We start from the raw sequence: 13,131 nt of genomic DNA, 5'->3' as shown, positions 1-13,131 counted from the left end.
TTACTACTCAACTACAGTTTTCCAAACAGATGTCCGTCAGATCCCTACAGAATCTGAGAATAACTTGTACATTCATAGTAAATTCATTCGAACAAAAGTAGATAGAACAAGTTTAACTCAACTTAGTATCGAGCTCATCATAAATCTGCAAGTAACACTGTATCAATCATCAGCTATTTCTCGCCCTATATAAAAAGTAAATGCTACTTTTGCGTTCATCATTAAATCTTGTTACACCTACAGCAGTATCGCATAGATTCATTTAACCAGAAGCCGCAATTATTTATCGAACTCAATTTTATAAACCACACTCTCCTTTATTTCCTTTCATTGGAAAGCCTTACCAAATATTTTAATTCATCGTGGATAACTAAACAGTGCAAGCTCTTAAAAATCCCAAGATTTTTATAAATAAATCCAGGTGTTTATATTTCGAAATGACACATTACATGACGTAATAATAATTTACAAATTGCAAGATATGCTTATATATATTTATAAAAACAGCACTATCATAAAACCATATAAACGAATGCTTCCAAGGTTTTAAATTAGATATGCATCTTTCTGGAAATGTAATATTAAATGCTACAAAAGCATTATAATCATCACTATAAACTATATACAGAAAAAAGAAAATCGCTGAACTTTTAGCTTCCATAGTATAAATTTGCAGTATACAATACACAGTATAATTAGCAATTAACTAACAATTTAGTCACTTGCATCAATCTGACTACATTTTTAAAATTTTGATGTGATCGGTAAAACCAACCTTTTACAATACTGAATAAGAATGGAAAAAGCAACGCAAAATTTTAAGAGAGTACAGCACATCACTTCGCATAATATAGTAACCGTATACAGAGCAGTGCTGTCGAAGACGAAAGTTTATCAACGCTTGCCAGCTAAGTTAACAACAGATCTAAAATGGAATATAGAATCATACATAATGTTATAAAATCGCAATAAATGGAAGCGTTATTTATGTATACCTCATAAAGATCTTACCTATTGTATTTCATGTGACTTCTCACTAAGTGCCCGGCAGCGAGAGCAGAAAGTAGTGACAGTTCACCTGCCATTACAGTGGCACATACTATCCGAGCTAGTTGTCTGGCGTTTTCTCCTGGTGAAGATACATTTGCACCGCGTATTCCTAACATCTATACAGAGAGAGTATTAGTTATATTATTAATACTTAAAATCTTGTATCATAATCTCAATTTACAGGAAATCTTTGGGATTGCTAAGTGTTACCTCTAAGCAAGCAGATTGAGGACCTAATATAGTACCACCGCCAACTGTTCCAACTTCTATGCAAGGCATTGTACAATACATTCTGACATTTTCACCATGTTTTTCCATGGTTGTGATACAATTAGAACTTTCAACATTCTGAGCTGGATCCTGAAAAGATAGAGATAAGATTATTTATGAACCAAACTAAAATTAAATAACGAATGATGAGTAATTTTTTCCTTACCTGGCCAGTAGCAATATATATTGCCGTTACAATATTAGCAGCATGAGCGTTAAAACCACCAATGGAAGCAGCCATAGCTGAACCAATTAAATTCTTGTCGTAATTAACTTCTATTAAATCTTCGGGGGTTGTTTTTAAAACCTAAAGTATATATACGATGAATATTGTTAATCTATACTTTAATTTTGAATCTTAAATTTATGCAATATCAATTAGCTTATTGCTTCTAGTGCTTGAATTTATCGTGCTATGGTAATGTAGGGACTTCTGAGAGAAAACTTAGAGGTCCCTGGGTAATGAATGTTGTTCTAACAACGTAGTATCGTATCTACACATTATTATAGCTCATCAAATATTACACCTTACTGCACGGTTGTTGTCAACATGTGATAATGAATTACCTCTTTGATGACTCGCGCGGTAATTTCAGCTTCGCACACGACAGATTTACCTCGACCTTCAATCCTATTTAAAAATTTGCTATTGCATTAGTTGACGCAATTACTAAGTAATACCGAACACAAACTATACCAGTTGATCGCTGCTGGCTTTTTATCAGTACAGTAATTTCCACTTAAGCTAATAATATCCATTTCCGGAAAGGCGTCTTCCAGACACCGAAGAGCAGCATCTGTACCCTTATATAAGTAATAACAGTGAGCATAAATTTCAGAATAAAAAGTTGTAATATGACACATGCATGCAGTAATAATAATCTAAATTGTATTACTACCTTTGATATCATATTCATTCCCATTGCATCTCCTGTTCTGGATTTAAATCTAATAAAAAGCAGTGGACCCTCCAAACCGCAATGAATTCCTACTAGCTGAGCAAATCTATATCATAGAAATTGTATTACGTATTTTAAGTTTATCTATCGTGTATCGTAAGTCATTGATATAAACTAATCAACTAACCGACTAGTAGCATTAAAAGCTTTTCGGATAGCTTCAAAGTTATCGGGTTCGTCCAACCACAACTTGGCTTCACTAATGGTAGGAATAAGGCTTATTAGTGTTTTTAAATCTTAGCAGTAGTGGCAAATAAATAATTGCATAAAGCAATAACTTACCAAGCTTTTCCTACAGAAGGAAACTTGACAACAGGTGCTCGAGTCATACCATCATTGTAAATAGCAGATCGTACTCCGTTACATTGCTACGTTAAAAAAATTTAAATCTTACACGCAAGAATAAACGACCATCGATGAACTAAGGAAATATCACAAAATAATTTACAGTTAATGCTCTGCATCCGCGATTGGTACTGGCGACTAAACATCCCTCTGTAGTTGCCATTGGTACATGGTACGGTTTTCCATCCAAGAATAGAGGTCCAGCAACGCCTACAGGCACTGCCGTATAACCAATTACATTCTCGCAGCAGGCTCCTATAACCTATTTTAAAAGATTGATAATAATTATAAACGTGTTATTTTTAAAGAATGTAGATTTCTCTGGATAAAACAATGATCTAGCATGAACTTGATAGTTAAAAATACTAAAATATATTCTTCTAACCAAAGAATAATCATAGTTGCTAAGAGGAAGTTTCTCCAATGCATTTACATTAGTTAGTTTCTGACTAAGAATTTGACGTCTGTTCCAAACATAAATTAAAAGAAGGCGATCAGCTTAAAGGCCTTGTAATTTTAGCATATTAGTAATCAAAGATCCCTGAAGATGTACACGGTTATCAAATCATACCTAATGGAAACGCCACGTTCAGGGTTATTTAATACCGATTCGAGTTTGTATGGAGCAATATGTTTAGCCTCAACAAGCCTCAGGATATCTTTATCGGTTAACAGATCACAAGATTTCTACACAAAAATAACCCGTCTTAAAAAATGAACGACAAAAAAATATTTGCAATTTACATTTGCCAACCTCATTATTATTAAGAATTTCAAGGCATTCTTCCAGAGTTTTCTCTCTCTCTTGTATTTTCCTGTCGGCAGTTTCTTCACTTTTACTATCACGGTCAGATTCTTCATCGGAGTTGGTATCGATAAAAAACTGTGGCTTTGCTTCTTCCCCTTTCGTGTTTTCTTCCTTCCTAGCTACTACTTCACGCCCAGCCTTTAATGGTACTGACGGAGAGCTTTCATTCGTATTTTTTTCATTTGCCGATAGTTTCTCGGTGTGGTTTTCAGCATCAGTTACAGTTCCATTACTAGTAACAATTTTCTCTTTTTTATTACAATCCTTCTTGAACTCTTTGGCTAATTTGCTGCCGGTATCATCATGTTTTTCCCATAGTGCATATTTAAGCACAAGAAATACAGCAACTCCTACGGTGATGTACTGCGTAATGATTTAAAACTTACGATTAAAACTAAACAGATATTTTTGTGTTTAAGCTACAATTATTGTTCATATCCTATATCTGTTTAACGATAGCTACACTATAAGATACTTGAAATATTACCTCTTCTGGTCTCATCCCCAAAACTCTGCAAGTTTGAATTAATTAAATAGAATTTAGCTGAAAGCTTTTGTAGTAGCTTCTTAAGAATAACTTTATAAAACTAACCGTTGCCACCACTTCTCATAGATGCTTGATTCTTGAGAGAAAATAGATTGAATAGATAATCCTTGATCATTATCAATTCCGCCAAAGAACCGACTGCGGAAATGGACTAACATTAGCCCAGCGCACTATTGCAATTCAAAACAGCTGATTAGTAAACGATATCATTACATAACTGTTATTACTCCAATTACTACAGCATGTGAGTGATTAAATTATGGCGTAACATTTACAAACCATGATGAGTTTGACCCTTTGCACTACAGGATTAGGCTTAAATGAAGAGGAATCGATAGATGAACGGTTCAGTTCCCACATACGACGGTATTCCGAACTTCCATGTGAAAACTATCAAGTAAATAAAGATTATATCACTTATTTGGAATTCTGATAGGTAAGAGTACATAAATCTATTTTAATAACATACTTCTAACGCTAACGACAAACAGGCAGGATAGAATGTCATGAAAATCAGATAATTTGCTATGACGGATATGCAGCCGAAACAACACATTCTTTCCAGTTCTTTCACGCCTTCATAAAATTAAGAAATACGTCAAAATTAGCTCGATTAAGCGATCACAATTTGTTCTTAATAAGATATCGGTGATACTACATACCTGTTGATGTACCGACACCAATCACTAGCGATTCTACAAAGGTATCCAAAGTAATGGTAAGCCCGAGAGTTGCCATTCCTTCACCGATTTTTTCTATAACTTCATCCTATTAATTTTAGAGCAACAAAGTTATTAGCTTCAATTTGGCATAATATAAACTATTGTCAGCCAACCATAAATATCATCGGTTTATCAATTAAGCATTAGCGTAATCGAATCTATTACCTTGGACGCTGCATTAAGAGCAAATTTAGCTAGTTTTCTCGCACGCGATAAGTCCATCAACAATAGAAAGAAAGGTAAGGCTTCACTGTAGTAAATTAAACGCCAAATAATATCACATTAAGACCTCAAATTTGCAACGAGATAAGAAATTATAACCATTAACCACTAACTTCAAGCCCGTTATATCTTGTTTCAACAGACGAATGGCACTTAGAGTGAAAACAACACTGGCAAACAAGGTAAATAAACCAGCAACTCCTACAATATATCAATTTGGTATTCAGTAAATTAATACGGCAACATCATATAAAATTCATTTGAAAGACAAGATTTCACATACCTAGAAGATACTTAGAACCAAGCTTACGAAGGGCTCTGAATTGAAGATATAGCCAACATACCACAACTAAGCAATTAGTGGTCGTCAAAACAATAACATCGCCGCGGGTCTGTAGAATGGTAAAGTCGATGAAATCAGTTATGGGTTAACACATCTGTTGTTAAAGGTATTAATTTAATAGTAATTTTAATTGCTACAAACGATACCATATAAACACCTCAAAATAGTAAAAAATTTGTCATCGTACGCCGCGAATATTATACTATCACAAGGATTAAACCGCAAAGGTTTATACAGAGTACAGTACTGCACATATGCGTACTTTGTCTAAATTTTAAAATTAGATGTTAAGCTTGAGCTGGCCATCCCCCGTCTCCATTGACAATTATAAAGAATATACAGTGGGATGGGAAGAATTCATTAGATTTCAAATGGTGCGAATTGACATCCGGAAAATTTCTCAGTGTTTCGTTGTCCGGTCTGGTCCAGTTGTACTCGTCGACATCATTAGACTAAATAAGGTAATTTTGAGTCCTCCGAATTTTTTATACTTAGTGGCAATCATGGTCAATTTGATGAGAGCGTGGCAGGTCAAGTTAATACGTAAATTAAGCTCGCAAAGTACGTACTGTATAGTACTTAGATACCCTATTTCATCAATAAATTAATTAACAACTTGTGTGCAATATCGTCAGATCTAGCAATATGTCACGTACACCTTCACACAATGAACAGTACCGTGTACTGTACAGTATCGCTGTTAATCTAAGTAGCCATACTCAGACAGTCAGACAACTGTACCATGGACTACTAGAAATTACTACTAGTGAAACACTACTGTACACTAGTGATACGCCAAGTGTAATCCCACTCCAACTACACTTGAATAACACAAAACGCTAAGGCATTGTAGCCTCTACCATTTAGAGTGACGTACAGCTACAGTGCTGACATCATCCGACGGAGAGTCAGTGTTATAACGGTAATATTGATCATGATCAGCAATGCCGCGGATGTTCTGTAGAACAGAAATCTAACTGCAGATTTGAAATTAGAAGCTCATAAGCTATCGATTGATATAAATTTTAAATAGATTTGATCAATTTTTAAGCGTTTACTTTCATTTTTCGTAATCTGAGGAGAAAATAATCACGCTGTACTGTACAGTACAGTATGATACCGCTCAAGGCAATATTACATTATGATTTATGATTTACTACAGTAGGTCAGTACTGTAATGTTGATTGCACGAAGCTAAGACTTATAATTTTTGCGTTAACTTGTCCAAGTGCAGATGTTGATCGTATCGACATACACTACTTAAGAAATTAGTTTGAACCTGAATTACATCTGATCGATTAAGCCAATTATAATTATAACAATAGTAAGCTGAAGGATTATTTATTACTACAGTGCTGTAAATTTAAGAGAAGCAGTACATGGAAACCCCAAAAAGCAGTCTATATCTTTTAAGTATGCAGGTCCACTTTACGATGAGATACAACTAGAACACTAGATTCTAACATGACCCAAACTTTCCCATTATTCGGCTTGCCTCATAGTTAATAGCAAAATATTGAAATACAATATGTTTCAACAGGCATTGCGCAAGTTTTGAACAAATAAACCACTTCAAACTAAGCTTGGAGATTGTATCGAAGATAATCCAAAATAGTTCTAATATATAGCACTATGCTCTTCATACATTGCAAATTTAAAAGCAAACTGACCACAACAGTAATGTGCAGTATAAGACAGGTTCTCATTACATGAAATAATGTGTTCCTTTTACCTTTTTATCTTGATGGCTTTCACAAGATTTTCCGTTTCGACAGAGATCTTCAGCGATAGAATTGGAGTTTAAACTGAAAGACAAAGTCGAAACTGTAATAGTTAACGTTGCTACTATGACCTCCCAAGGATGAGAAGCACAAAATCTTCCATGATTTCGAAATAATGAAGCTAACTGCATATTGCAATAAGTTATCGTCAAAAATCTTCTATGGAAAAGTATTGGATTTGCGAATCAGCGAACAAGAAAGGGCCTCTGCCTCTCAACTGGAATGATACGCACTTCGCACTGTACGAAAACGTATTGAAGCCGATGTTACTAAGAGCAGGAATAAATAAAAAGTCTACAGTAGGCCTGTCCTGTCCTGTAATAGCAGGGCGTACTCTACTGTACAGTACAATGTACTATACTGTACTGTACTGTACTGTACTGTACAGTACATACGTACAGTACACTGTACAGTAGAGTATAATTGAATAAATAAATAAATAAATTAATTAACCTTAATTAATTAAACTAGCACGTGATCAAGACCATGTGATATGATACCGTATGAGGTGATCGCAACGCAGGCTCTTTGTAGATGTTGTTCCCATGATCGCTTGCAAACTCTACTACTGGCTAGTAGTGATAGTTCATACTTCATACAGTACACAGTAAACGTACGATTTTTTGAAATGAGTTGTCATTTTGGGCGTTAGCATGCGTCCGGCACGTGTGTACAATGACAGTCTGTGAGGCGTACAGTACTACACACTGTACACTGCGTACTGTCCAAGTGTACAGTATAGCATACAGTATAACTGTACAGTACATAGTGAGCACTTTCTGAAAATTTCATTTACGACATACAGTACTGTACTGTACAGTACTGTACTGTACTAGTACTGTTCTGTAAAATAAATACTCGAACGCAGTATTTTATTTCATACTGTATAATAGGTAAAAATTACCTGAGTTATTAATACAAGAGAGTAAAATTGGTTAAGTAGTCCATGACAAGTATGTATTTTAGTAATCTCCTACAGCAATTAATTTCTATTGACTATATAAATATTAAATGAAATTAAATTTAGATTTAAATGCCAAGGTGAAATTAAATAAATAAATGAAATAAAATCATCGACTATTATGTTAATACCCTGAAATCCAATTCCTATATTGCACAATAGTTATGGATTACGAAGCAGTACGTACGGCATAACACGGTAATATACTTCTGAATAGGCTTGATAATTATATAATTAATCGAACTTCTAACGCTCAGAACTGTTAGCTGGCACAATATGCACAGTATTACAACACAAGTAAACGCTTTTTGTACCTATACTACACAACATGCTGTGGTAAATCAGTGAATTTTGTAAATTCAAAAATAAATAAATAAAATATCGTGGCATTCTGCTGGGACTACTCTCAGACAGTGAACTACTCGTATAAATAACTAGAATAATAATATTAATAAATAATAATAATAATTTCCTGAAAATATTGGAATAAAGAACCATTAATCTTAAATTATGAAATTATAGTAGGCACATGAGATTATCAATTTGCTTTTATTCATTAATCACTATCATTAAATCTTTCATGAGCTATGTTTCCGTCAAAACATTAGTATTTATCTAGTACGCCCTATATTATAAACAACAATATAAATTTTTCATGAAATATTTTTACAGATGGTGGATATTTAACAAATATACAAGAAACGCATTAGCGTTGTTAAATTAAATAGATATCAATATCTATTTCCAAAAAATATCATAATTAAATATACTATGGCATCCTAACATCAATTACTGCTACATACAATAATTGTAGATTTGCTTCAGGTCGATTGTGACTGTTTAAATATTTCCAACGATTCTTAGTTAATGCAGTATTTGCAAGATTTACTAAGATCTTATGTACAAGGCTAATGCAATCGTATCATATTAACTAATTTAGTCGTTTTGGTAAAGGATACTAATTATTTATTTAGCAACTTTTATCGCACGATCACAGTAATTCGCCAAATGTGAGTTATTACAACGAACAAAATTTCGGCTGAAAGTATTATTCGGTAGTATTTACAATTTCTCGATTTATGCGGAATTTATATATTCCTTCTCAGTCTGCGGTTGCTTGAGCAGTCAGGTTAACTTCTCCCTGTTTATTTTCTCTAATTTATAACATAAGACACAGTATATTATAATTTAAACAAACTACGCTTCAAGGTTATTATTAACTGTGCACAATTAGTATAGTGAATAATTTAAGACTAATATGCTTACAAAAGCCTTGCGTAAAAAGTCTCTTCTTTTTGCTTGATGTTTTATTGCAGAGATAACCCTTAATTCTGTTTTTAATCTTGACCACCTTTGTTGCATTCTGGCTTGTCGAAGTGCCTGTTCCGCATTTCTTTATTAAAATAAAATTACGTAGAAATCATTGTAGGAACAAAAAAAGTGCGCTCGAGAGTAATTTTGAATAAAGACTATAAATACATTATAAGAGTGCAATATATTAATAGTAGATCGGATATAAAAGAAATGAAAGTATTAAGTATTAATGCTACTAAATATAACTACTAGTTTTACCTTTCACGTAACATTGAATTTAATCTTTCTTCAATTTCATCAATTGAAGCACTTTCTTTATTTTGTTTGCTAGCTCTTGAATTACGCTTTTTGTCTTTACCAGTAGTTTGATTCTTTACATTTTCATCCTGTTGCCGTCCTTGATTGTCTTTTTGAATCTTTGCAAAGTATTCTCCTAATTCTAGACATAAGTGTAATTGAATTGCATACACTGCAAAGACCTATACAAATGAGATAAGAAGAAACCAATATCAGAAAAGACCAGACATGGACTCATTCAATTTTATTGAGCTATGGTCGAGTCATGAGGAAAAAATTAAGGAATTAATTACATCTTCCAGCTCAGTAAACATAGTATCATCCTTGACACCTATAACAAAAAAGAAATTAAAGGCTATAGTCTTGATATAGGATAGATTTCAAGTCTATTAATAGTTCAGAAACCAGCACTTAGAATATTATTCGTAAAATTAATCTAATTCTTAGTATTGTTCCTGTACCTCTCATGACTACAACGCGTCCTCCTTTCGCTAAAATCAATTCACCCTCTTTTCTTGGATTATCAAGGTGGTATGATTTAGACATAACAATTTCACACATTCTTTTTCTTTTCCTAGCATCATGAACAATGACTTCGCTATTTTTCTGTACAGTTATAAACTAGAATATAGAAGTATACTTGCAATTATTAACAGTAAGTAGCATGAATCCGCTTTCCGACAATAACTTATTTTACAGCTCGTTACCAATTGTGGTAGATTTGGTAGCGGAAGAATTCGATAAAAAGGGATTTCCGAAGGATGTGCCAATATAATTGGTGCAGTTTCACTTTTATCCGGTTCACATTCGATTATGCACAAGCTACCATCGCTGCAGGCGACTATTAAGCCTTCTGGGCCTGTTCGAAAAGTAGCTGATCCAGGATCTGCTTTAGGCATGGTTTTAGTCTCATTTAGTGCGCCAGGGAGTAGAAATTGCATGCAAATTATAGACCCTCTTTTCGAAAATCCAATAATTTTCCTTTCTAAACCTGTAAATAAGTAGCTAATATCAATTATTCTCGTAATATAATGTGATTAATAGAATTAAACAATCAATATTACTATTTACCATGATATACATCCCAGATTACCAATATACCATTTTTTAACGCTACTGCTAGCAAGGTTTTGTCGTTACTCAGAGTACTATTTATTATAACATCTCCATTTGGCCATACTAAATCAGGTTTATCGACTGCAAGGAAACAACATCAATTTAATAATCTACATTCCTTATAAGGTGATATTTGCATATGTATTCAATATGCTGTACCTCGTCCACTCTTTGGTAGAGGATAATGAAAGATTTGGTTACAACTTGACCACCACATAACAACAGATGATGGCTTTGCTACTAAAAATATAAATTCATAACTTAATTATTTCTATTACTATTATTAAGAGTTTGATTATAATGTCATCTATCTAGAGTTATGTTACGACAATATCTTACCCTCATTCTGATTGCCTTCTAAACTGTTTGGTTGATACTTAGTTGGTCCAAGAAAATGGAAAGTTGGGACACTAATTAAAAACATATATATTATTGGAAGTAATTTACAATTACAAATTACACTACTTAGTGTGAAATTAAGAAATTATCCTTTGTTTTGTCAAACCTGCGTATTTCAGCTTCACTATCTTGTTGTGAAATAAAGCCGAGACTATCATAATCAGTACGCCTTTGATCAAGCAATTGCGCAGACAGAGAATGAATTAAACCATTTCCCAATGTCAAAAAGTCACTATTGTTGTAAGCAGATAAAGCTTGTGCTGGATTCGTGCCATTACACGGTGTCGGCGTGTTAGAACACTTGACACGTATGAGAAGAGTTGGTTTAGAGAAATTAATTCGCGAAGGTACTGCTCCAGTTGTGATATTGAGAGTAGGATTTGACTGCCCTTCCAGTTGAGTTTGCGAAGGATTTGGTGTTCCTTCGGCCTAATTAATGATTGCAAATAGTTGTATAAGAAGTTATTCCAACTTCTTTTAATGTAAATGTCACCTTTATAGATTCTGTTTAAAGTAGCAATCATTAGAAACAGTAAAGTAGATCTATCGTATATTTCTACAAACCTCTTGACTAACAATTTGTACTGGTGGAGGTACAGGTTTATCTTGATTATTAATTAGCTGCTGTGGGACATGTTGCTCAGCTGAAGATATTATTTTTGACTATATATAGAGTAGTGGAGACACAGTAATTATTAATTCTATTAATAACTTGAACTAATGCTAGCAACTAATAAAAAAACGAGTCATACTTCATGTTTCAAAAGTTGCCGGTTAGCAGATGTTAGCTCTCTCGTCCAACCATCACTTGGTAAACGATGCACTTCAAAGAAATATTTTTTTGATGCTATTTGAAAAATAAATTAGCACAAAATTTTAGGAATTGTTGATTAGGGTGAAGCTTTCTTGTCATTATACACATACAATTTATTATACAATTTATTATGCCACGAGTGGAATTAATGTTTAGCTGATTACCTTGGGTGCCCACTCCAAGAAAATCTCCATTACTTGATAACTTCATTGTTGTAATGATAGCAGCATCCTATTATATAAAAGATTTCCAAATTTTTGAATGACTACTTCGATACGGACGATAAGGATTGATTTAGTTAAGGCTGAACATTAATTTTAGCCCTAGCATTTACCGTATCATTGATTATCCGTAGCAGGAACAGTCTATTTTTAAATAGCGCAAAGACCCTACCTACGCCTGCATAAAATTATTTCACAGAAGATGCTTAATTATACAGTAAATTAGATTCTTTATGAACAGTAATGACTTTATAGGGTATATTAGTATCAAGATCTTACCTAAATTACTAAGCATCGTAACTAAATAAATGGATCCTGGCATATCAGCAGTTGATAACTGCACTGGTAACACACCATTTTCATCCCAAGACGTTAATGTTAGAACTGATGGTGGTTTAAGTACAACTAGTCCATCTGCATGACCTAAAAAGACATAATTTCCATCTACTGATGGAGCAAGACATCTCGGCTCCTCGGTTGTTGTACCAACTCTAACGCCATTATATACTGGGACTGGAACCTTTAATGTACCTGCTTCGCGTTCAGCTTGTCTCTTGTTGATAATATTCCACGAATCGTCGAATATTCCTTCTAATATTTTATCGATCGTGCGAAAGGGTTGAGGTAATTCATCAAACATCATATCAGGATCAGCGAAGAAGTCATCCCGATCTACATCATCTATACGAGATGGTGGCGTTGGCTCACGATTTGGTCGTTTCGATTTTGACATTCTTTTTAGTTGGGTAGAATGTAACAACAATTTAAAGTCTATACAAGGGTATATTAGTAACGTGTAAATTAAACTATTTTATTGTAATGATTAAGTATCCGCAGTATAGTAATATTAAGCAATATCTTGACTCTATGTTTCAATTTGTGAAATAAAAGTATTTTTGCAGGATATAAGATTTCGTTACGACAGTTACAGATTACTATTAACAATACTCTTGGGTAAGTGA

At 33.7% G+C, this 13,131-nt stretch overlaps 2 protein-coding genes across 2 annotated transcripts; both read right to left on the bottom strand.

The window, feature by feature from the left end:
• Positions 1-1,007: 1,007 nt before the first annotated feature.
• TRIADDRAFT_37359 (uncharacterized protein) lies at positions 1,008-7,178 on the bottom strand (the record flags this gene model as incomplete). The annotated part of the gene is made up of 21 exons (XM_002110400.1): positions 1,008-1,166; positions 1,261-1,410; positions 1,487-1,627; positions 1,888-1,951; positions 2,018-2,124; positions 2,220-2,325; positions 2,407-2,478; positions 2,562-2,647; positions 2,728-2,886; positions 3,010-3,088; positions 3,196-3,311; positions 3,379-3,795; positions 3,908-3,944; positions 4,025-4,149; positions 4,259-4,369; positions 4,449-4,555; positions 4,642-4,747; positions 4,867-4,951; positions 5,037-5,124; positions 5,207-5,315; positions 6,999-7,178. The coding sequence occupies 21 exons, from the start codon at positions 7,176-7,178 to the stop codon at positions 1,008-1,010; spliced, it is 2,604 nt and encodes an 867-aa protein (XP_002110436.1).
• A 1,434-nt stretch (positions 7,179-8,612) lies between these two features.
• TRIADDRAFT_54431 (uncharacterized protein) lies at positions 8,613-12,902 on the bottom strand (the record flags this gene model as incomplete). Its single annotated transcript, XM_002110399.1, has 15 exons — positions 8,613-8,633; positions 9,275-9,401; positions 9,581-9,801; positions 9,913-9,950; positions 10,081-10,240; positions 10,327-10,610; positions 10,691-10,816; positions 10,895-10,975; positions 11,075-11,145; positions 11,241-11,563; positions 11,699-11,797; positions 11,887-11,981; positions 12,113-12,179; positions 12,283-12,347; positions 12,449-12,902. 15 exons carry the CDS (start codon positions 12,900-12,902, stop codon positions 8,613-8,615), a joined length of 2,232 nt encoding a protein of 743 aa, XP_002110435.1.
• Between the last annotated feature and the right edge of the window lie 229 nt (positions 12,903-13,131).

The sequence above is a fragment of the Trichoplax adhaerens genome, genomic scaffold (assembly GCF_000150275.1).
Source record: "Trichoplax adhaerens TRIADscaffold_3 genomic scaffold, whole genome shotgun sequence".
Classification (NCBI taxonomy): Eukaryota; Metazoa; Placozoa; class Uniplacotomia; order Trichoplacea; family Trichoplacidae; genus Trichoplax; species Trichoplax adhaerens.
The sequence above is the reverse complement of the archived record's forward strand: the minus strand, read 5'-3'. Positions and strand labels throughout refer to the sequence as shown.